We start from the raw sequence: 26,227 nt of genomic DNA, 5'->3' as shown, positions 1-26,227 counted from the left end.
GTGTAGTTAGATCCCTGAAAGGGATAGGATTTGCTTATATGATTTTGGTTTTATTTCTTGAAATAACAGTGTGGGTAATATTGTAACACTGAAATGTGTGAACTGCTGAATGAAAGTATCTGAGCACCTCTAACCTACACATGTTAAAGCTGCAGTACCTTACTTGGATGAAAATAAAGCAGGCAGAAGCCTGAGTTAAGCAGCATAATACTTTGAATGATCCTGTTTGTTGTATAATTAACCCTAGAAGACTGTGTCGGGAAGAACCCAGACAGACGTCAGCACTACAAAAGAGGGGCGTTTGTCACATATGGTGGAGAATGCGGGCAGACACTAAAAAGTCTGTGGGTTTGCAAATAAATGCGGGGATTTAAAATGGCCGCCGAGCTGAACTAAAGTACAGATGCTATGAGTGAAGTCTGTCCCACTGTGTATATCAGTTGTGCTTCTAGCATACACAGAGAATGTGCGAAGTGTGGATGCAATAGCACCCTGAACCCAAACAGAAAACCAAAATGTTTTGCTGAAAAAAAAAAAACATTTTGCATCTAGCAAGTGCTGTTTGTAAAGCTAATGCCTTTTGCTGAAGTGAGTGAATTTGCAGCTAGCAAGTGCTGTATGCAAGTTGCTGAAGTGAGTGAAATTGCAGCTAGCAAATTGTCCCTGCCGGGTTTCTAAAATGGCCGACGTGAAATGTTTGTTGTGTAATGTACGTAACCATACAAAACAGTGTCCCTTCAGGCCATACTATGATCACGACCCTGGAGGAGAGCCGTACCCACAGATGAATTTAGTATGCGGGGCCTGTCGTGAAGTAGGTCACATGGAAGATGTGTGCCCCAAAATTTTCAAAGACAAACAGCTGCAAAAGCAAGCAACGCCCTGTGAGTGCAAGCAAGATGTGGAAGCTGATAACAGTGAGTGTGTGCCCAGTACCACTGATATCTCTGGAGCTAATAAAGCAAAAAGAAAGAAAACTGTTCCTCAAGTCACAGGGGAAGTGACCGAGCCACTTGAACCTGCACTGTCAGGACATGCGTCAGAAAGGCGCCGAGATGAGCAACAGCCCATAGGGCCTGGCGCAATTGTCCCAGGAATGACGACACGCCTAGAGATGACAAAGGCTACTGCTACCATCATAGGCAGAGAGCCAAGCAAATCAAAGAAAACAAGAACTGACTGGAAACTATGCTATGAGATGTCCCAGAAAGATGTGCAAAACTTCATCACAGAGTTGGGGGTTTCTCGGCAAGAGGCTAGCGCGCTTAAAGCAGAGCTGGAACTCTCACGCCATGAGGTCTACGCTCGCAGCACAGAGCTGTGTACATTGAAGGAAACCTATGAGAATACCCTGAGTAATTTAGAGACTGTAAAAAGAGAGAATGTAAGTCTGACACAGAAAAATTCAGACTTGACTGACCAGATCAGTGAAGGTGATGAGAAGCTTCACCAAGCAGAAAAAGTGGAGAAGCAATTGATCCAGGAAAAGTTAGAAATGCAGGAAGCACTGCAGAATACAGAATCAGCGGCGATCCAGGCGACACAAACTGCAGAGCTCCAAAAAATGGAGGCGCTGATGCAAACCCAGAGCAAGCACCAGAAAGAGGTGAAGACCCTGAGGGAGGTCTGGCACGATCAGGTTGAAGAGCTGCAGAAGCAGATGGCTGAGCGCGAGATACAGTGCGCCAAGAGAGAGGAGATCTCCATCCGTCCGGTGGTCTGCCTGACATTGCGCTATGAAAGCGAGATGGCCGATATCTACAAGCAGCTGGACCACACGGCAAATGAGGGGGCCCGGCTGCAGCTGGAGCTGGACAAGACCCAGAAGGAGCACCTGCAGCTGCAGGTCAAGAATAGAGAAAATGAAACAGAGTTAAACCTCGCTCTGAAACAGATGACGGACATGGGAGAAGCGGCTAAAGTGGTTCAGTCGGGCTATCAATCCTACCTCCTAACCAAGCAAGCTGTACGTTCCTATACGTGTATCTTCAATGCTGTTGCAATATTACGATTTGCTATAAAGATGAAGTTGGAGAAAGAGATTCCAAGGCTAAAAGAGACACGGTCACAAAAGGAGACCAGGGAACGTAAACTCAATGCCCTCACTGATGACAAAGAGGAAGGAGAAAGAATTGACTTTGATTGTGCTGCTGTTATTCCAGAAACAGATAGGCACCCTCCTGAGAATATTCTCCCTGATCTGGGATTCAAAAATCCAGATCCTCAATTTCATTTACGTTGTCCAGAAGATTATCAAACTAGTGGACACACCCAGGACACCACAGAAGATGTTTTAGCCAAGTGGGTGGCAGTTCCTGAAAACACAAACTTGTTGACAGATCCTGATGACGTGGTTAATATGGACTACGTTTGTACAGAGGCAACTAGGTCTCCAAAACCCAAAGGCCTGGTAATGGCCACAAAAGGGAAATCAAAGATTGAAAAGAAAAAACAACGAAGGTTAACACGGCGCCTGAATAGTTCCATATCTCACCAATCTGGACCACACTGTGGAGCCAAGGAGAATCCGGTCCAAGGGTCTCATCAGAAGCTAAAGAAACAGTCCAGTCATTTGCAGGTTGCAGCGGGCTATGAAATAAAGTCAAAGGATGCAATAGACTGGAAGTCAAAAAAAAAAAAAAAAAAAAAAAAAAATATGTTTGGGGGAACTGACCGATTAATTTTTTTATTACACGTGTGGACTATGTCACGGACACTTAACTATGCAAATAAGCATTTTGTCAATATTACAATGTTATATTGGTTCTCTGTGTTGAAAATGTAGCTAAACTACAAATTAATATACAGGGTTGATGGCCCTTAAGATTACAAGGCTGTAGTATAAGAAAAAAAAAAAATATTGGTTGCTTACAATATGGAAAAAAAATAAATTGTTTTTTGCGGTTGATAAATTTATAATGAGGTTCATATTCTAGAGTAGAAAAACCCAGGGAGGTAATAGAAATTGTCTGGTTTTGTGAATATATTTAGCAGATCCTGGGTTGTAAGAATGTGTGCTAGACATTTATTTTTCAAAATAGTTCCCTAATAGAGAGCAACAAAAAAAAATATGTTTGCCAAGTATAGTCTCTTATGACGAAACCTATTGTCCATAATTGCCGTGGAAAAAGTTCATATTCGTGTCATGTGAATACTTAATGTTGTACTGAAGAGTTAGCTCAAGTATTTCAGGTAGGACGCTCACCCCAGTGAGGTCCATGGCCGCTCACCCCAGTAGGTGTGAGCTGGGGAGGGGGATATGTGACATAGTCCAAAGATGTTAGGCAGCTTTCTGCCCCATTTTAGAGCAGAAAATGCAGGAATAGTTACAAATGATCCGTTCCACAGCTTCCCATTAACTCAGGCAGCTGGATGGAAAATCCAGACCACAGATTACAATGGCTCTAGTTCTCCCTCACCTGCTCTTCTAATCACATGCACAGGTATTTAGAGCAGAGAGGTTTTGCATTTCTCTCTCTCTCCTTGGAGCCTGGGGGCTGGGGGTGTCGCTACTCTCCTGCATCCAGTATCGAGGTTGACGGCCTCTCCACGTATGACAGTACCAGAGGATTTGCCTGGACACCACGAACAGATAAGACAAATGATTACTGCTGTTGCTAAAAGACTGTGCTGTATCTTGTGTCCCTAAATGAGAGAGCATTGTTTTAAGCTGGGGAACCAGTTTAGTTGGCCAGCAGCTGTTAGAGAGACTGATTCTGATGTGTAGTTAGATCCCTGAAAGGGATAGGATTTGCTTATATGATTTTGGTTTTATTTCTTGAAATAACAGTGTGGGTAATATTGTAACACTGAAATGTGTGAACTGCTGAATGAAAGTATCTGAGCACCTCTAACCTACACATGTTAAAGCTGCAGTACCTTACTTGGATGAAAATAAAGCAGGCAGAAGCCTGAGTTAAGCAGCATAATACTTTGAATGATCCTGTTTGTTGTATAATTAACCCTAGAAGACTGTGTCGGGAAGAACCCAGACAGACGTCAGCACTACAAAAGAGGGGCGTTTGTCACAATACATACATACATACATACACATACATACATACATACATACATACATACATACATACATACATACATACATACATACATATATATATATATATATATATATATATATATATATATATATATATATATATATATATATATATATATATATACATACAGTTAGGTCCGGAAATAATTGAACACTGATACAAGCTTTGTTATTTTGGCTATGTACCAAAATAAATTCAAGTTACAGTTAAATAATGAATATGGACGTAAAGTGCAGTCTATCAGCTTTAATTTGAGGGTATTCACATTCAAATTGGAGGAAGGGTTTAGGAATTACATCTATTTAATATATAGCGCCCTCTTTTTCAAGGGACCAAAAGTAATTGGACAATTGACTCAAAAGCTGTTTCATGGACAGGTGTGGGCTATTCCTTCGTTATTTCATCATCAATTAAGCAGGTAAAAGGTCTGGAGTTGATGCCAGGTGTGGCATTCGTATTTGGAAGCTGTTGCTGTGAACCCACAACATGCGGTCAAAGGAGCTCTCAATGCAAGTGAAACAGGGTATCCTTAGGCTGCAAAAAAAAGAAAGTCCATCAGAGAGATAGCAGGAACATTAGGAGTGGCCAAATCAACAGTTTGGTACATTCTGAGAAAAAAAGAACGCACTGGTGAGCTCTGCAACACCAAAAGGCCTAGACGTCCATGGAAGACAACAGTGGTGGATGATCGTAGGATCCTATCTATGGTAAAGAAAATGTCCTTCACAACATCCAGCCAAGTGAAAAACACTCTCCAGGAGGTAGGCATATCATTATCCATGTCTACCATAAAGAGAAGACTTTACGAGAGCAAATACAGAGGGTTCATCACAAGGTGCAAACCATTCATAAGCCTCAAGAATAGAAAGGCCAGATTAGACTTTGCCAAACAATATCTAAAAAAGCCAGCCCAGTTCTGGAACAGCCTTCTTTGGACAGATGAAACTAAGATCAACCTGTACCAGAATGATGGAAAGAAAAAATATGGAGAAGGCTTGGAATGGCTCATGATCTGAAGCATACCACATCATCTGTAAAACACAGTGGAGGCAGTGTGATGGCATGGGCATGCATGGCTTACAATGGCACGGGGCAACTAGTGTTTATTGAGGATGTGACAGAAGACAGAAGCAGCCGGATGAATTCTGAAGTGTATAGGGATATATTGTCTGCTCAGATTCAGCCAAATTCAGCGAAGTTGATTGGACAGCGCTTCACTTTACAAATGGACAATGATCCAAAGCATACTGCGAAAGCAACCCAGGAGTTTTTTAAGGCAAAGAAGTGGAATATTCTGCAATGGCTGAGTCAATCACCTGATCTCAACTCGATCGAGCATGCATTTCACTTGCTGAAGACAAAAATTAAGGCAGAAAGACCCACGAACAAACAACAACTGAAGACAGCTGCAGTAAAGGCCTGGCAAAGCATCACAAAGGAGGAAACCCAGCATTTCGTGATGTCCATGCGTTCAAGACTTCAAGCAGACATTGCCTGCAAAAGATTCTCAACAAAGTATTAAAAATTAACATGTTATTTATGATTGTGTTAATTTGTCCAATTACATTTGACCCCCTGAAATAAGGGGACTGTGTATGAAAATGGTTGCAATTCCTAAATGTTTTATATGATATTTTTGTTCAACCCCTTGAATTAAAGCTGAAAGTCTGCACTTCTATTGCATCTCGGTTGTGTCATTTCAAATCCATTGTGGTGGCGTACAGAGCCAAAATTATGAAAATTGTGTCAGTGTCCAATTATTTCCGGACCTAACTGTATATATATATTATAGATATATATATATATATACCCCAACAAGAATGACCTAGGCGCAAGTGGAGACAAGAAAAACAAACATAGGGTAATACGTTCTAACAATTTCACCGCCAGAGGGTAAGATATGCACTTACAGTGTGTAAGATATAATCAGGCCTTGTATCCACTCTGGGATCTGGAACAATTATGAAGAATCTGGAACATCCAGCAGCATCTCATCCGCAGGAAGCGTATCCTCGTGCGTAGTGTCACATGTAGGAAGAGATGTGGGACACACACATAGTGTAACACAGGTTATTGTAAAATTAATAAAAATGACAATAGGTAAAATACTCACACTTTGTGAGTTATCATAAAAACTTTTGAGAATTTAGAGCATCTCACACTCATCAAGGGTGGGTATCCGTGGATCTATAAACAGTCTATGTAGGTTCCCTATACAATGTCCTAGTAACCACTTATGATGTTATGGCCGGCTGCCAGAGGTAGAGAGACACTTTTGCAGTGCACTCCAAATACTGTCCAAAGCCTTTAAGGGCAGGGTATTAGCTCCGGTGTTTTGAGACCCGTCGTAGGGGGCCGGGCGTCTCTTAAACTGCACCTGATGTGCCAGTGGTACTCACGCTCCTTCAAGGGTACAGAGTATTGATTCCCCTTCTATTAGTGTCAGTCCCGATCGTCTGCGGACTTCCCCGCTCCTCTGACTGCTTGCCTCCTCCGTGGCCGTCCGGCAGCACGTGATGGCGTGGTGACGTCACTACGTCTCGCGAGATTTGCGTCCAAATCCCCCGGCTCACTGTGTGGATCTACGTCCCAATCCTCCTTGTTAGAAACATGTACCGTGGAAGTATACCGGTACAAATCACTGCCAAACAGCTATAAACTGCTGTCTGTACTCCCAGATGTCCTGTGTTCACTCTCAGTTGTCTAAAAACCACGCCCTACGCGTTTCTCCTTTCAGCTTTGTAAGGGGCTGATCTCACTATCTGTCCCTAATCCTGGGTATAAATACCCTCCTCCATCACATGACTGGCTGCCCAGTTAATTGAAGAATTGCACGATTCACATATATCTCAACCACCTAATTATACTTGATAGTTGTAATATGCATTCAAAGGTCCTCTATTAGGAATTATATTTATGTTGATTCAAACAGTTCAAGACCATTAATTCTAATACCACTTAATAAATCATAAAACATATATAGAGATCTATATCATTAAGGGGTAAACAACTTAATTAGAAATCAGCCTCTAATTTGATTCCTAGCTTCTAGAAAGCAATTGATAATTAACCTGTGTTAATAACCACTGCAGTCCCTCAATTTGGATAGACTCTAAAGTGTAGTGACTAATTAGATGTTCCTCAAATGGGGTGGGTATGTAATTACTATTAGAGTGTAGTGGTATAATTCTTACCCACACTAAAAACTAAGTGGACAATACAATATCTCTAATTCATTGGAGTCGTTATAAATTGAGTATACTCCCTTACATTTTGAAATTATGTACTCTTAGGGGGATTGTTTCTATTTTCCAATTGCTTTAAACCAAGTACTTTCAATTACTGTTCGCCCATTAGCATTGTGATTAAATAGTTAGAGACACAAATTCATTCTTGTGGAATACATCAGGGTGACTTAATATAAACATGCACGCTATATTTGATTTACACAGAAACACAATCATTGTATATTTCAAAGACATAGGTTAACATAATTTTAAGTATTGTATTAGGACAATTATCCATATAAGGCTATAGACTATCCAGTATTAATAAGCAAAATACCCTTATTGCATGTCATAATCAATAGAAGGGATCGGGCTTCTGTATAAAGGGAGGGGTGGGTGAATAAATCTTTAAATGAGCACTTGTCACAAATTGTACTATATTCGAAAACAGGTCGCAAAACCACATCCTAAATATTGCTCTAAAATATTGATATTTAACTGATACATTGTATTCTTATAGAGGGGAGGAAGTTATTTCTTTTTTTTTTATAACTTGTGTTTTATTGATAAAAGCATACAAAATTGTACAATACAAAATATGGACTTAGAATGGCTACTTGTGTACATTGGACATAGATATAGTATTGTAGATCGTTCAGGAATATTGGTGTATATGATAGAATCATATGGCTTTTCGGTCCCTACTCGGCCAAATGGTGTATAAGCAAATCATAAAGTAAGAGCAATAATAAAAATAATAATCAGGGTTAAATTACAATAGAGATATGTATATATATATATATATATAAAAAAAAAAAAAAAAAAAACCTCTTGAAGGGAAGGGGAGGGAGGATGTGGGGAGGGGTTGTGAGAGGGAGGGGGGGGAAAGGAAAGGAGAATCGGTCTTAGAATTGGTCTTGAGGGCATATAGAAGTTTTATTCCTTCTCCGGCAGTTGTGAAACTGTTTGTCTATGTTGACTCCCCCAGAAGAGAACGCATTTGCTGATATTAATGCCAGATTGTGGTGCTCTCAATCCCCGGGATATTTGTCTGTGCCAACCATGGCGTCCAGACTTTTAGAAAATTGTCGCCAGTGTCGTTAACTAGACTGGTTAACTTATCCATCTGGCAGATGAACCAAATGCGATTTCGAATCTTTGGGATGTTTGGTATATCAGGGCTTTTCCACAATGCTGCGATCTCGCATCTCGTTGCGAGAGCAAAATGTGCTATTAGCTTGGAATTTGCTTTTGATAGGCCCGGCAGTGGTCTGTTTAGCAAGAACAGCCACGGGTCAGGGGGGATTGTGAGGTCAAAAACCCTCTGGATCCAATTTCTGATTTCGTCCCAGATCGGGAGTAATTTTGGGCAAGACCACAGCATGTGCAACAAATCTGCTGATCCTCCACACTGCTTGGGGCATAGTGGGGAGGATCCTTGTATATATTTAGATAAATTCAGTGGGGTGAGGTACCACCTCATGAGGACCTTATATGCATTCTCTTTTAGGGTGGTACATATGGAGCTTTTGGCGGAGGCCAAATAGATGGCGCTCCATTCCTCATCTTCTAGGGTTTCCCCTAGGTCTGTTTCCCATTTAGTCCTATATGTAGGGATTTGTTGTTTGGGGTCAGCAGAACCGATTACCTCTCCGTAAATTGTTGATATAAGTCCCTTTGTGTCGGTGTCATTCCGACAGAGCTTTTCGAATTTCGTCAAAGGGGGATATGGGGCAAATTTGTTATAAAATGCTCTGACCTGGAGGTATTTAAAAAATTCAGAGTGAGGTATTTCGTTTTCTAATCTTAATTGATCGAAGGTCTTGATTTTCTGGTTGTCTCCCTCCAGGTCTTTTATTCGTGAATAGCTTTTTTGTTTCCAGATCGGGATACTAGTCCCTGCTATACCGGGTGCGAACGCTGGGTTATACCAAAGGGGGGACATCATTGAGTACTTTGATGTCAGAGTGTTCTTAAATTTTGTCGCCTCCCAAATCGATAAAGAGTTGGTCATTGAGGTGAGCGGCATCTCTCTGTGGTTAAACGCTAATTTTGGTAACCAAATCAGGTCGCTAAGTTCCTTTGGAGAACATGCAGCGTTTTCCAACTCTACCCATCGTTTCAATTGGGGGTTAGAGTGCCATTGAACAATTTGGCTTAATTGGGCCGCTTTATAGTATGTTAATAAACAGGGTACCGCCAAACCGCCGGCAGCAACAGGTCTTTTCATATTGGAGCGATTAACTCTCGGTTTTTTCCTACCCCAGATAAATTTATAGATTTCTGTTTGGAGCGAGAGTATATCTGTTATTTTAAGTGGCACAGGAAGTGTCTGAAAGAGGTATAGGATACGTGGCAGTAGGTTCATCTTGACACTATGTATCCTACCGATCCATGATATCCTCTTAGAGGACCATCTGTATAGATCTTTTTTAAGAGTCCGAATTAGATGGGGATAATTTGCACTGTATATGAGGTTGGCCCCTCTGGTGATGTGGATTCCTAAATATTTTATATGTTTCTGTTGCCAGCTGAACTGGAAGTTTAACCTCAACAGCTTTTCCGTGTGACTGGGGAGATTAATGTTGAGTGCTTCCGATTTAGATTGGTTAATTTTAAATCCAGATATCTTTGAGAATCTGCTCAGGAGGTCAAATAGGTTGGGTAATGTGGTAAGGGGTTTTGTTATGATTAATAGGATATCGTCTGCATATAGGGCCGCTTTATGTGATTGTGAGTAAGCGTTTAACCCTGCGATATCCGGATTAGCTCGTATTTTAGCAGCTAGTGGTTCGATACACAGGGCGAATAGAAGGGGAGATAACGGGCATCCTTGCCGGGTGCCACTTTTGATTTCAAATGAAGGTGACGGGAAGCCCTGGTGTATCACCCTAGCTGTTGGGTTTGAGTATAACGACATGATCGCCCTACTCATCTGATCTCCGAAGCCAAATGCTGCGAGCGTTTCTTGTAGGTATGGCCAGTCTATCCTATCAAATGCTTTTTCAGCGTCCAGACTTAACAACATGCTTTGGGTGTTATTTTTATTAGCCAATTCTATCAGATCAATAATACGTCGGGTGTTGTCCGCTGCTTGTCTCCCTGCGATAAACCCGACCTGATCTGGGTGTATAAGTCTGGGTAGGATAAGACCTAATCTGTTGGCCAATAATTTAGCATACAACTTAATATCTGTGTTGATTAGGGAGATCGGTCTGTAACTTTTACAGTCCAGCGGGTCTTTGCCAGGTTTATGTATTAATGATATGGACGCTCGCAGCATATCTCCGGGGATGGGAGCTCCTGCTAAAATTGCATTAAACATGTGGAGCAACCTTGGGGCTAAATATTTCATATATTTCTTGTAATAAAGCCCTGAGAAACCGTCAGGTCCAGGTGCCTTTGAAGGTTTAAGTTCTTTAATAGCCTGTTCTACCTCTTCTAATGTGAAGTCAGTACTCAGGGCTTGTCGGTCGCACTCTGTTAATCTACCTATGTTCGAGGTAGCTAAGAAATCTCTTAAGGCTGTGCTCGTATATTGATTATGTGCCACTTTTTTCCCATCATAAAGGGATCTATAGAATTCTCCAAATTCTTCTACTATTTTTTGTGGGTTGGCCGTACAATTATTGGATTTTAAGCGTATAGCTTGGATGTTAAACTTAGATTGCCTGTTTTGTAGCGCTCGGGCTAGCATCGTATCCGGTCTATTAGCCTTTTCATAAAACTTCCTCTTGGACCAACTCAGTGAGTTATCGGCTTTGGAGGTTAATAGCATATTCAATTCTATCTTAATGTCCTTGATTGCCTGTAGTAGTTGTATATCGGGGTTAGCTTTATGTTTGGATGTTAGGGTGTGTAGTTTGGATTGTAAAGCAATGATTTTGGCCTCTCTTTCTCTTTTCCGCCTTGCTGTGATACTAATTATAACGCCACGTAGTGTAGCTTTGTGAGCCTCCCATAGTACAGTATGGGATTCCACGGAGCCTGTGTTGATACGGAAGAAATGCTCTATTTCGTTCCCGATTGTTGAGCATGTTTCAGGGATCTTAAGGATGGATTCATTAAGTTTCCAGTTCGCCCCCGGTCGGCTGAGCCGAATATCTTTGCACCTTAGCTCGATTAGTGCATGGTCCGACCATGAAATATCATGAATCGCCGTATGGGAGACCATTGGAACCATTCGACATGAAACCAGGAAGTAATCGATTCTGCTATATGTGTGGTGTGGATGGGAAAAGAACGTATAGTCCTTGTCTATTGGATGCATCTCCCGCCATATATCTGCCAACTGGTTGTTTTTGCAACCTTGGATCAGGGATGCCCTTGTTTTCTTGTTATCTGACTGCCCTCCTCCTGATCTATCGAGGCCCGGATGTATTGTCATGTTGAAATCCCCTGCCAGTATGACGCATCCCTTTGCTATTGCTTGAAGGGTTTGAAAGAATTTGCTAAAGAACGTTGCGTCCTGTATGCATGGGGCGTATATGGTAGCTATTGTAATCCATTGTTCGTATATTGTTCCAATTAATATGAGGAATCTGCCGTCTTTATCTTTTTTAACTTTCTGGGCCACAAATGGGGTATTATTGTTGAAAAGGATGGCAACTCCTCGTTTTTTAATTGGGGCTGAGGATGTATAGAAATGAGAAAAACCCTTGTCCAGGAATTTGGGTGTGTTTGTGTTGCTAAAGTGTGTTTCTTGCAATAACAGTATGTCTGCTTTTTTTCTCTTGTAGTCAGCGAAAGCTATCCGCCTTTTGATTGGGCTATTAAAGCCTTTAACATTGTGCGAGAATATTGTTAGTGCCATATTACATACCCTGAGTATTGGCTCTCTGTGATATATGTATGTACTCACCCATCCTGGTGTGTCTAAGAGTTTTCATTTGTGCTTCTACATCCATATTGCCTCTATTGGGATTCTTACCTCGACCATGATCAGTCTCTCGTCTCCTAGGGGTTGGGAGGGGTCGGGGAGAAGGGTGAGGAGGGGGTGGGTTTACTGAACAGGGAAAGTCACATGAGGAACAAAATAAGAAAAACAAATTAAAACAGAGAAAAAAGAGAATACAATATAAAAAATCAAATAGAGCAAGAGCTCGCCTCGGGAGCCCCCGAGTTCGGCTCTTGTGCCCAGAGGGTAGGTCAGTTAGCTCCCCAATTACTTGGGGTCGGTTCCCCATAGTGGGGACTGACCTCCCTGGGACTTGAGTACAGCTCCGGAGCATTTGGAGCTGTACAATAGTACGCATGTCCGGCGTTAGTGGGAGCCCCCACCGGCACAATGATACATAGAGATATGTTTTAATCCATAAATATAACGTATTTTACATCTTATTCCGCTAGTGATAACTTTTTTTTTTTTTTTTTTATTTATTATAAACTAGTTTCCCCCGTATTTTAGTGCTAAGTTCCCAGCTTAAACATTAACTTTGTAACATATAACATATAAGAATATATAACATATACCATATAAAGTATATAACATATATATATATAACATACATACATATATATATATACATAACATATATATACACATATATATACATATAACACATAACATATAAAAATATAAAAAATAAAACATATAAAAATAACCGTGGTTTGCATAATGTTAATTGGAATTGAAATAGAGCTGTATGTGCCACTTTGTCTTTATGAACCCATCTTTCCCAAACTGGAGGTAAGCACCTCCAGCTCATTATGTATTATCTGAGTCCTATATCCCTTATTCTCAAGTGCCCACCTCTCCCAATCTTCCTCATCAACCTCGCTTCTCTTTCATATCTCTTCTTCATTACTCACCATTCCCAATACTCCTCCTTCAATTTCTTATATCTCCCACTACCTTCTCCACCTTCCTCCCCTCTATCCCCTCCTCCTTCTCCTTTATCCCCCCTTCCTCTATCACCCCCTCCTCTCTCTCTTTTCTTTCTTAATTCTCTGTTTGCCTTCTGTATATTTTTCTCTTACTTATTCTCCTTCCTGTTTTCTTCTCTTTTCTTTCCCCTTTCTTTCTCTCTTTCCCCCTCTCCTTATCCTCTATCTCCTTCTCTTTTTTCCCTTACTCCTCTTTTCTTCGGCCTCGTCTTCCTCTCTATCTCTTCCCCACTTGTTCTTCTTCTCCCCCTCTCGCTTTAATGTTAAGTTTGCATGTGTTTTTATAAAGAGCATTTTATTTTAAGTCATTGGTGGTTTCGTGTAAAGGGAACTGTATTTGGAGCCCTGCCGCCATATGACAGGCCACTTCTGCTTTTCGGTCTGTGTGCGACCTTCTACATCGTCATGGAGTTTTTGCCCGGGTAGTGCCAGTTCAGGCCGGCATCGCCTTGGACAGCTATCGTGAGGGCCTGGTCGACGTTCCGTCATCTCCCATAGGGCTGCGTGCTTCTTGATCCGCCGTCAGCCGTGATCTCGCGATGTTGTGACGTCACCGGACCTCGTCATCAATGAAAGGCGCGAACTCCGTCAGTGTTCCCGCGGCCATCGGGGAGGCAGGAGCTGTAGAAGATGGCCGTTCTGTTAAAGTCGCAGGTGGGTCTACTCCGTGGATCTTCAGTGTCGCCATTGAAGGTGAGTCCATAGCCCGGGGGAGAGCTAGAAAGCGGGGCATATCCGTTGGATTTTAGTTCAATGGGTGTTGGGACTGGGCACCAAAATAGGAATTCTTTAGAATAGGCAGGGTATTTTATGCAGAATCTCTGCCAGAGCCCGACGCTGCTGGTGATAGTGCAGAGGTTCCAGCCTGATCAGCATTGGGGATAGGTGTAGGACGTGGGACTCTGTGTGAGGGGCTGGGGGGCATCTCCTTTACCCCAACTTTAACCAGGAATCTTGCACCCTCTTCCGGAGATTTCAGAGTGTGGGCTACCCCGTTTCGTAGGACCATGATAGCACAAGGGAATAGCCATCTATATCTGATATTGTGGTCCCGGAGTGTTTTTGTTATGTGAGTAAAGGATCTTCTCCTCATAAGGGTTGCGGGGGCCAGGTCTTGATATACCTGGAAGGTTATATTATCAAATTCCAGGATTTTAGCTTCTCTGGCAATCCTACATATTTCCTCTTTTAATCGGTAGTGATGCAGGCGGATCACAATATCCCTGGGGGGGTCTCCTTTCTGTGGTCTCCCCCTGAGAGCTCTATGGCATCTGTCTATTGCCAGCTCTCTGTCGGATTTCTCAGGGAATAAGTGCTCCAGCCATTTTGCAGTAAATTCCTCTGGGTCAGTAACCTCTTCTGGGACCCCCCTCACTCGAATGTTGCTGCGCCTATCGCGGTTTTCTGTGTCCTCAGCCTTCTCCTCTAGGGCTCTGACTTTCTCCCGCAGGCTGGATACTTCATTTTGTGTGAGGGTTAAGGCAGCTGATATGTCTTCAGATTTATTTTCAATGGCGGCAGTGCGTTCCCCTATAGCGTCTAAGTCTTTTCTCATTGCCCATAATTCAGTCTGAAAGAACTGCTTCATCTGGGAGCAAAAAGCTTTGAGGTCTTTCCTTCGGACTATATCCTCGTCCCCTGCCTCATCAGTGAGGGGGTCCGCTGCTGAGTCCATGTTAGTGGGCTGCCTTGGGCTCGTGGGGTTGTCTGGGGGGGGGTCTGTCTTTTTTCTGAAAAATGTGGACACCGGCTGACTTTTATTGCGGGATGTTCGGCCCGATGCCATCACTGGGTGTTTATGGATGAATTGCTGTATTTGAAAGTCGCGGGGTTACGGAGCTGCTGTGGATTAATTATTTATTTGTGCCGGTGGAAGCGGAGCACTGAATTCAAGCGTCCATTCTTCCCGCCACCGCGCATGCGCCCGGAGGAAGTTATTTCTATCGTATTCCGAACTACTTTCTTCACATAGATTGTATTCATGAACTCAATGTAAGTTGTTAAATAGACATAGATATAACTTAATCTCTTAAAAAGGATCCTAGGTCTATGTCAATATTCAGACCTAGTGGTGTAAGCGTTTTGAGGGCATAGATCCAGTATGTTTCCTGTCTAGATATTTTAATCACAGGATTCCCTCCTCTCCAACTAGGTCTGATTTTTTCAATGCCTACAAATTTCAGACCCTTAGGGTCCTGACCATGAAAGTCTCTGAAATGTTTTGACACACTATGTTGTTGCAGGCCTTTTTCTATATTTCTTACATGTTCAGCTATGCGGATTTTGAGTTTTCGTGTAGTTCTCCCAATGTATTGTTTGTTGCAAGGACATTGCAACAAATATACTACAGAGCTTGAGTTACAGTCAATCATATCTTTTATGTCATATGTATCATGTGTGACTTCTGACTTTACCGTTTTAAAGCTCTTCTGAGAGTTTGGATGAAGTTTGCAACCTTTGCACATTTGACATTTATAAAACCCTGTGGTTATTGTGACTGGTTTTAGATTGTCCCTTTTTAAACAACTAGGGGCTAGTCTTTGTTTAAGATTTGCTGCCCTAGTGAAGATAATTTCCGGTTTAGATGGTAAAATCTGCTGTAACATTGGGTCCTTATGCAGGATACCGTTATCATTTATAATTCTTTGTGTGATTGCGCTTATTGTATATTTCTGTTTTCCATATATATATATATATATACCCCTATGCATCTTGCATTCCATTACGATACCTGATCGCTTAGCAAGTTAAAAAGCAGGGGTCCCAGTACCGATCCCTGAGGTACTCCACTCAACTTGAGCCCAACCTGAAAAAGTTTGATTTATGAAAACTCTCTGTTGTCTGTCCTTCAACCAGTTTTCAATCCAGGTGCAAATATTTTTACTGAGTCCAATTTGCTTTATTTTGTACTCTAATCTCTTGTTTGGAACGTATCAAAAGCCTTTGCAAAATCTAAGCAGACCACATCAACTGCATTACCCTGGTCTAAATTCCTACTTACCTCTTACTGATACTATACTCTTCATACATTGACCTTGGCCCCTTGCGACGCACTTACCATAACACCTTCCTACTGTCTCTGTACATTCGTCCTACTTACCACTTAGATTGTAAGCTCTTCGGGCAGGGACTCCTTTTTCTCATTTTATTTATATGTCTGAAGCACTTATTGTGATTATGGCATATTTGTATTGTAACAGTGGGTGGGGGAGTGGGGGGAGTGGATGGACTGGGCGCTTCCTAAACAATATAGTAATCAGTGTGATAAGTGACACACCTTAAGTACACTCAATAAACCTATCACCATATAGTGTTAAGTAAAATAAAAAACAGTGTACAGCAGCAGCTCAACTTCCTCTGGTGGGATCGTTCCTAATCCCAGGATGTGAAGTATTCTTTCCTTGGGGTTGAGGAGGAGCGCTGGATCTCGTGATATGTGAAAAAATATAAAAAAATATATAGTGCAGATGGTATTTCACTGCTTTAAACAATGTGTAACATAAGAAATGAACTCACAAAAATCGTATAAAATCACTGCATGTCAGAGATCCTTCTCTCTCTGACTGGAGCCCTTTGTGTAACTGGAGTCTGTATCCTCTCAGTGAAGTGGATGATATGAAAAATAAAGAAAGCCACAAATAGTGCAAATAGTATGAACTATACAAATGTATTTGTGCACAGGTAATCAGGAAACTCACATTTTCCAATATAAAGTTGTGTGGTGGAGAGAACCGCCGATAGAAGCAGGCTGCTGTTCGGTGCTTCACTTTCCCCTCTCAGTGTAGTTCAATGCCAGTCAATGACTGGCATTGAACTACACTGAGAGGGGAAAGTGAAGCACCGAACAGCAGCCTGCTTCTATCGGCGGTTCTCTCCACCACACAACTTTATATTGGAAAATGTGAGTTTCCTGATTACCTGTGCACAAATACATTTGTATAGTTCATACTATTTGCACTATTTGTGGCTTTCTTTATTTTTCATATCATCCACTTCACTGAGAGGATACAGACTCCAGTTACACAAAGGGCTCCAGTCAGAGAGAGAAGGATCTCTGACATGCAGTGATTTTATACGATTTTTGTGAGTTCATTTCTTATGTTACACATTGTTTAAAGCAGTGAAATACCATCTGCACTATATATTTTTTTATATTTTTTCACATATTTGTATTGTGTGTTATTTTATATTATTATGACACTTGTTTTACTGCTGTGAAGCACTATATACATTAATGGCGCTATGTAAATATGGATATGCATACATACATAGACACAGTAACTTAAAGAGTGCATCGTTATATTGATTGTTTTATGCAGTAGTTTTTGCATTAAATGTCGCTTTCCCCTGTGTGTTTTTACTTATTTCTGTACAGAGCCATTGTTAGACCAAGCTAAGAAGATAAAATGACGTATCAAAGACCACCAAACGGAGGATGGGGCTGGGTGATCGTCACGGTCTCCTTCTTCATCCAGTTCCTGTGCTACGGATCTCCGTTGGCTGTGGGAGTTCTGTACGTGGAATGGTTGGATGTTTTCGATGAAGGAAAAGGAAAGACTGCATGGGTTGGATCCCTGGCAGCGGGAGTTGGGCTACTTGCAAGTAAGTCTAACAGCTTTATATTTATATCTTTATTTCCTGCCAGTATTACATTTCATGCAATCAGCTAAGTATATTTTTGTTTCTTCGCTCGGGGCGGTTATCTCGTTAGCAAACTCCTTTCTCCTGAGTTCCAAAAGAAAACAATTCTTACACAAGATAAAAACTAGAGCAGCAAACATCAGAGAGATCACTGAAAGTGCTACGAATGAGAGGTTTTACATTGAATTTTCTTTTGTGTCTGTATAATCATTAAACATTTATTTAAAATCTGTGGAGATAGATTTCTGTCTCTTTGAGGGTTATTCATATTTCCAGTTACAAATGCAGGTTGAGTGCAATGTTTATGGGATCTTCTCTCTTTCTGCAATGTTCATATACAGTACTTTATCCCTATTTGCACCCCCACTGTATTTAAAGGCTAAGCAGGGGCCATCTCCCCTTTTCTGTTTCTCAGACATTCACACTCGCATATCACCGCTGCTCATCTGTACTAAGAGCACAGTTGCCCCCAGAAACTTAATGTCAGAGTAGAACAAAAGGCCCTGAAGCTTTTTATGCACGTGCCTAATTAGGGGGATCACTGTATAAAGTATTCAGCTGCTTAGCACGTCATGGTAATATTTTACTGACGATGCCTTCTTGTGTGCCAGTCTGGAATGAACACATGGGTGGCGATTGCAATGTCTGTTAGGTCTCTTGTTAGCATAGACTAAACAGTCCATTAACATGCAGTAGCGCAGGTGCATTATACATGTTGGCGCTGATATATGTGTAACCCTGTTCCCCCCTCCCCCCCAATCTCACATAGGGTCTCCTAGGGGAAATACTGATCTGGTTACATGGCTTTGTGTGGTGTATACCTGCTGATAACAGGGGTCCCTGGGTCTCCCGCATGATGGTATAGGGGACGAACAGGACAGGCTTCTTGGGACTTGCCCAAATTCTACTCACAGGTGCAGCGCCTCCATCTTGTGCAGCCCCCAGCTGTATGGGGTGAAGTATCTGCAAAAGAACACATCTCCCTCCTCCCAATATACTTCAGTCTCAGGCAGGAGGTCATTTATAAAAGGTCAGGATGCTTTATTTGGTTCCTGGATTCAGCAGTCACAATCACAGCAGTTCTTCTTAGGGTGCCCACCCTTAGGATGTCCATGAACTCACTCCCAGCCAAGGGCACCAAGAGTGGTTCTTGCTCTTCCCCTATGCCTTGGTGGGATAGGAGGTATTGGTTAACCCCACGCTCCCCGGAGGGAGGCCTCAAGCCTGCCAGAGCCCTGACAGCTTGGTATGGGTAACCTTACCCCTCTCACGGTAGGGACAGACTGACTAAATCAGGAAGTGCTATACAGTAAGTAGCTCCAGTAAGCACCACCCCTGTGTCTCTAATTGGACACAAGGCCTGATGACACTACCTTCACTGACTCACTGCACTGCATGTATGGGGAAAACCCATGATTGCTCATGGCAAACCTGCCCTTGCCAATTATAATCGCCAGGAGGAGGATAGAACTATAGCCCCCAAACTACCCAGGGCTACATATGCATTAACGTATATTAACATAGATACATTACAAGTGAAAAATACGTGCGAAATAGCGCTCGAGTGACACCTTAAATAAATATAACAATAAGTGACAATATAAATTAAACCTGTGTACTTAAGTCCAAAAAGAGTCCTATAAGCTGCCCAAAAAGTTACTCTGGTTTTCTCACAACCAGTGATGGATATGAGAGTGGAAAACCTCTTGTGGCGCTGAGGATAGAAGTAGCCTAATGTGTACAAAGGTGACTAGGACATACGCCTTTTGATTATTATACGTGGCGTAGCAAGGACACCGTAGCAGTGAATACCAGTGGTGACGTCAGCAGAGGAGCCGATCGGTGAAACTCTGGAAGCATTGCGCTTTGAGCACGGAAGGCGGATCTCCTTGAGGTTACTGGCGTGATGTACCCAACTGCGAGCGGTTTATCGAGCTAAAGACCAATAATCAAACGGCGTATGTCCTAGTCACCTTTGGTGAGTAGGATTCCAATTTTTCCCATCGGCAAAGCAAAGTTTTATTGGAGTGCCCTAGCAATCAATTGATATACAGTTGTACACATTTTTATCTCTCCAATTTGGAGTATTAAATTGCTCAGTCCAAACATATTGTTGATGTTGATGTTATTTGGTTAATGCACTATTGTAGTGTTTTTCCACATTTTTGTCTCCCTTCTCTTGAGGTACATATTTCAGGACACGGGACAATTTCAACAGTCCATTTGTAACATTTTAGGCTGCTTCTATCCTCAACGCCACAAGAGGTTTTCCACTAACATAGATACATGTTTAACCTTACTGTCACACATGCGTAATGGCTATTATATTGCTCGTGTCCATTACAAAAACAGTTGATCTGCACCATGGAGATTTCTTCTTATCCTTTCATGTTCCTGTCTACCTGATGCACATGTGTGAGAGCCATCCTGTTTATAGTCAGACGACAGCACAGATTCACCAGATCCAGCTTTTGCCCTTACCTATCTGCCATCCTGTGAGTAGGCTTTACACAAGAGCCAAGTCTCCTCACAAACTGCCATACTGAAGTTTACAGTCTGCACTTAGTTTTCTGTTTTTTGTTGTTTTTTCCTACATGCTCCCCCTGGGTTGTGAGAACATATATCGATCATCTGGGACCAGTGAAGACAGTCCCTTCCAGAGGGTTTGAGCAGGGGTTACAACCATTCATATATGTTTTTTCACTATTACTAGTAATTTATATACATTCATGGGAGATATCATAAAGATTTTATGCACTCTATTAATTATTCACTTATAGATCGGTGAACACTAGTATTGTTTCAGCTCCTATTTTGCACTATCACTTTGTCACATTACAAAAACAGAACATGTTGATCCCGAATGGACATTACGCCAGAAAACAATTGCAAATAAAAAAAAATAAAGTACACATTTCTCATTCGTTACTCAGAGTACATATCAGCATTCAGAGAAAAGCCCTCATCATGTATCAGGATGAGGCATCTGGTCCTTCTGCACAGCCGCTAAGGATGCAAAGCTTCACAGAGGACGATCAAGAGCTGTGTATAAATTTGATTGGGGACAACTATCCCAAGCATTTTGGTGAGCTGTGTCATAGAACAGCAACGCAGCTGGAGGAATATGCTTGAAAAAAATCTTTTTCTGGCGCTGAGGTGTGGTAGAGATGAGTGGATTTATGATTTCTTCTGATGAACAATGACCTCAGGAAAGGGAGAAAGAAAAAGACAAGACATGCAGGGGACCTGCAATAGTGTATTACCCAAGGGATAACCGGAAGTATACAAAGAAGGAGCAATTTATTATTAAAATACCTTGGTTAAAAACCATGGATGACAATTAATAAACATATAATAAACATTCATTGATATTAATAAAATAATTAATGAACTGGTGCCTAGGCACTATCCACACTGTAATGGTTAGGAACAATGTCCAGCAGTCCTGTTCTTTGCTCCGCCTGATCTAAAATTGGAAACCTACTCACCACAGGTAAGTAGTATAAAAGCAATGTATAAGCACTTGGTGCTGGTGGTCTTGGCCTCTGATGTCGCCGTCCGCCTTGTAATATGTCCGCATCTGCTGCCGGGGATCTGTTTCTGTGTTCCTGTGAGCGCTGCTTCCTGGAATACACCCGATCACCTGTGGTGAGTAGGTTTCCAATTTTAGATCAGGCGGAGCAAAGAACAGGACTGCTGGACATTGTTCCTAACCATTACAGTGTGGATAGTGCCTAGGCACCAGTTCATTAATTATTTTATTAATATCAATGAATGTTTATTATATGTTTATTAATTGTCATCCATGGTTTTTAACCAAGGTATTTTAATAATAAATTGCTCCTTCTTTGTATACTTCCGGTTATCCCTTGGGTAATACACTATTGCAGGTCCCCTGCATGTCTTGTCTTTTTCTTTCTCCCTTTCCTGAGGTCATTGTTCATCAGAAGAAATCATAAATCCACTCATCTCTACCACACCTCAGCGCCAGAAAAAGATTTTTTTCCAGCCTTCACTCCATCTCTGGGTAGAAGATACCAGAAATATCTTTTAAAGGCAGCTCCAGGACTACCTATTGGACTCTTTATCAAAGGTTTTTAATATCCATTATTGTCATTGCACCAGCGCTGAGTACACACCTATTATTTTACCTACTGGAGGAATATGCTTACCTCCATAAATTCTCTGGGACATGCGGATAGGACCATTTACATGCTTAAGAAGCGGTGGTGCTGACAGCAAGAGAAACTTTTAAGAAGAATCTGCCGACCACGCCAGGTCAGCCATGACGACAGGAGAGGGACCACCAGCCGACCACCTCACGGCCTATGAGCAGCAAATGATAGAGTTCATCTCTCCAACACAAGTAGTAGGACTGCCTGTCAGCATGGTTGATACTAACCTGCAGGAAGAGAAAGCTGGTAAGTAATATTCAAATAAATAGAATAATCAATGTTGTCTTACTAATGTCCTATGGAGCCACTGCATGAATCAAGGTACTCCATAACAGTACTTTAAAATGTACCACTTTTTGCTATACAAAGTCATACTATATTCAGACACACATGCAATAAAATGTCATAAGCCTCAGCAAGCTTTTACTCCCATACATATGAATGGCAGTAAAGGTGTATTAAAGGTTAGCACACTTACAGTATGTATCTAGGCCTAATTTTCAGAAAAAATTGTTAAACGTCATTTTTACATTATTTTGTATTGGAAATAATGAATGGTAATTTCCCCCCCTTTTCCACATAGGGCTATCTCACATAAAGCCGCAAGTGTCAGAGAGTGAGGGTTCAGAGATGGACACTTCTCAGGCAACTGAAAGCGATGAGTTTGTCATCCTCAACCTCACAGCAGTGGATGCTCCATCTGATGCTGGACCTTCCTCAGCACCTGTGGCCCCTCTGACTTCTCTTGCTGTGATCATGTCGAGTCCCAAATTCTCCAATACCAGCGGGACCAGGTATCTTTGCATCACCAACATATGAGGTACTTAGCTCTGCAAATTATGGATCAATGCAGACAGCATCAGGAAGCTATGGCAGCACAGAATTGAGGCCATACAAAATGTCACTAAAGAGATGGTCACCATGATGCAGCAGGCCATAGAAGTGTTCAGACTTTCCTCAGCAGTGACCATGCCTACTGTCAGCCAGTCCAGCAGAGTGTCCTTTCCACTTGCATCAAATAGGTCTTTATAGGGATTCTTGGTTATGAGCGGAGAGCTACATCTTCTGTTGGTATCACTTTTAAGCATTCAGCAATTCTGATCTCAATACACATACAGTAGATAAAATCTTTATACCTCACTCCCGGAAGTCCGGAGCTACCCAAATATGGGTCTGCCCCAATTAGAACAGTCTTTCCCCAGCTTTATCGGTATGTTTGTTACCGCCTGTACTCCTTACATTTTCAGCATCCTCCCTATAGATAAAGACAGCGCTGCCTTCTTCTTAGCCTTCCCATAACCTGTTCTTGTAGATAACAAATACGCCTCATTATATTTCTAACGCCCCTTTGTCCAGTATGATCTTGTACTTTCTCGGCCTACAGATAATGAAGTCTGCCTTAATTACATTATCTCTGCTATTAACTATTTAGGTGCTATGCAGTTAGTGTGACTACAGACAATATGGCGTCTCTGTTGTTCTGCTTGAAAATCTTCCCGTCTTGAATAAGACCATACTAAATGCTGTGAAGCAACAGTCAAATAAACTTTTTTAACCTAACATTTGTGTCTAGCATTATTTGTATTATTACATAATATATGACTATTTACAGATGTAACGCGACACACAACATTATAGGACATTTTCTCGACAGATGTAATGGCATATATTATATATATATATATATATATTATAGCCATGACATTTATTTTAGAGTTTAAAGTTGGGTATGACTTTAGTAAAGGAGGTTAAGGGTTGGTGTTACATTTAGTTAATAGCTGAGGATAGTTACAAAGTATAGTATTTGCTACCATCCTAATACATACAGTCAAAATAATAGTGACATACTTCGTTGTACCTTTCTCCCTCATCCTGTATTTTCCGCAGCTGTATAGGAAGAATCATGCAGCCTGAATATAATAATGACGTACAGTAATGCAAGAAAAGAAACTCAATACGTAAAATGCTCTAGTTATTTCAAACGTTTTTATTGTTTTTTGTGGTATCACATCAAGACTTTGAAACAGGAAGAACAATGTTCATAGATTACATCCGAACTATAGAACTATCTTTTTTGATATTTAAATATATATATTTTGGACATAAGGTCTTAAGATGTTTCAATAAAGCCAACATAAACTCCATCTTAACTTTAGAACATTTAAATACTTCTGGACCTCCAATCGGGAGGCAGCTACCTTCAAAGTCTGTGAGTGCTTTATTACTTGAAAGGGGTGAAAAAGAATAGAGGAAGAGAGAGGGGGGAGAGAAAAGGGTAAGAAGGGAGGGGGGGAAGGGAAGGGAGACAAGTGAAATGCTCTAGTTAAACATAAGACCTGGATTATACCAGCGGCCTGGCGCAGGCGCGCTCTCTCAGGGCGATGAGCACGCCCGTAACCTGCACTGCAGGCAGGAAGGATCGGCAGGCGACAGGGAGGTGTGTCGGAGGCGTGGCCATGACGTCACACGGGCGGTTCGCCCTCATTTGCTGAACCGCTCTGGTGATGCGGCCGTCTCACCTGCAAATCAGTTTTACAGATCGGCTCTAAATTCCCGCGCTTGGCCTCGATCGCATGCGTGGTCACTTAAACTTAGTGTGAGCTCATTGGAAAACTGATATTTGTTTTGGCGGCGCGCAGTGTTGCACGCTCCGTCACTTTGGGTATAATCACGGCCTAAGAAGGTTTATGAGCCACAGTAGCTGTTACATACTTACAAAGTAGATGAGGTTGAAAAAAGACGTAGGTCCATCAAGTTCAACCTCTGCTAAATTTAGACAACAGATACTTTATCCTATATCTATACTTACTTATTGCTCCAGAGGAAGGCAAACAAAAAACCCCAGTGACATATCATCCAATGATATCTCATAAGGGGAAAAATAAATTCCTTCCTGACTCCAGGAATTGGCAATCGGATTAATCCCTGGATCAACATCCTTCCCATGGATACTTATTTGGTATATCCCTGTATACCTTTCCTTTCTAAAAAGATGTCCAACATTTTTTTTTTTAACAAATCTATTGTATCTGCCATCATAGTCTCCATGGGTAATGAATCCCACATTTTAACTGCCCTTACTGTAAAGAACCCTTTCCTTTGTTGCTGGTGAAATCTCATTTCCTCCAGCCTTAAGGGATGGCCCGAGTCCTTTGTACTGTCTTTGGGATGAATAGTTCTTTTGAAAGCTCCTTGTATTGTACCCGAATATATTTGTATATAGCTATCATATCCCCTCTTAGACGCTTCTTTTATAATGTAAATAAATCTAATTTAGCTAGCCTCACCTCATAAGTTAGATTGTCCATCCCCTTTATTAGTTTGGTGGCTCTTCTCTGCACTCTCTCTAGAACCATAATGTATTTTCTAAGGAGTGGTGCCCCAAATTGTTCTCCATATTCAAGGTGTAGTCTTACTAATACTTTGTAAAGGGGCATAAATACTGTATGTTTACTTCCCTTCCATCCATTGCCCGTTTAATGCAAGATAAGATCTTGTTTGCCTTTGCAGCTACTGCATGACTTTGGGCACTATTGCTATGTCTGCTGTCTACAAGCACTCCTAAATTCTTCTGTATCAAGTATTCTCCTAATTTTTCATGTTTCCCAAATGCATAACCATACATTTATCTGTATTTATCTGTATTAAACCTCATCTGCCATTTACCTGCCCATGTTTTCCGTCTATCCAAGTCCTTCTGGAGAGAAATTACACCCTGCTCTGATTCTTCTACCTTACACAATTTAGTGTCATCAGCAAAGATAGAGACTTTGCTCTGTATGCCAAACTCAAGGTTATTAATAAACAAGTTAAAAAGCAGGGGTCCCAGTACTGATCCCTGAGGTACTCCACTTACAACTTTAGCCCAACCTGAGAAAGTTCCATTTATGACAACCCTCTGTTGTCTATCCTTCAACCAGTTTTCAATCCAGATGCATAAATTATTACTGAGTCCAATTTGCTTTATTTTGTACATTAACCTCTTTTGTGGAACCGTATCAAAAGCCTTTGCAAAATCTAAGTAGACCACATCAATTGCATTACCCTGGTCTAAATTCCTACTTACCACCTCAAAGAAACAAATAAGGTTAGCTTGGAATGATCTATCCTTCAAAAATCCATGCTGACTATTACTAATACTTTAGTTTTTCATTTGGTATTCCCTGAATATTTTCCCGTATTAAACCTCCAAGTAGCTTCTTAAGAACTCCTTAAAAATTCTTGGATGTATGCGACCGGG

At 41.5% G+C, this 26,227-nt stretch overlaps 1 protein-coding gene across 5 annotated transcripts in view; it reads left to right on the top strand.

Moving 5' to 3' along the window:
• The window catches only part of SLC16A9 (solute carrier family 16 member 9), a 141,729-nt gene that overhangs the window by 40,424 nt on the left and 75,078 nt on the right, over positions 1–26,227 (top strand). For all 5 annotated transcript variants that reach the window (XM_075612958.1, XM_075612957.1, XM_075612956.1 and 2 more), the window contains one exon: positions 17,547–17,773. In XM_075612958.1, the coding sequence (XP_075469073.1) occupies positions 17,578–17,773 (196 nt within the window). In that variant the 5' untranslated portion in view covers positions 17,547–17,577. The remainder of the gene's footprint in view (positions 1–17,546; positions 17,774–26,227) is intronic.

The sequence above is a fragment of the Ascaphus truei genome, chromosome 8, assembly GCF_040206685.1.
Source record: "Ascaphus truei isolate aAscTru1 chromosome 8, aAscTru1.hap1, whole genome shotgun sequence".
Taxonomy (NCBI): domain Eukaryota; kingdom Metazoa; phylum Chordata; class Amphibia; order Anura; family Ascaphidae; genus Ascaphus; species Ascaphus truei.
Note: the sequence above shows the minus strand (reverse complement) of the source record. Positions and strands in the feature narration are given on the sequence as shown.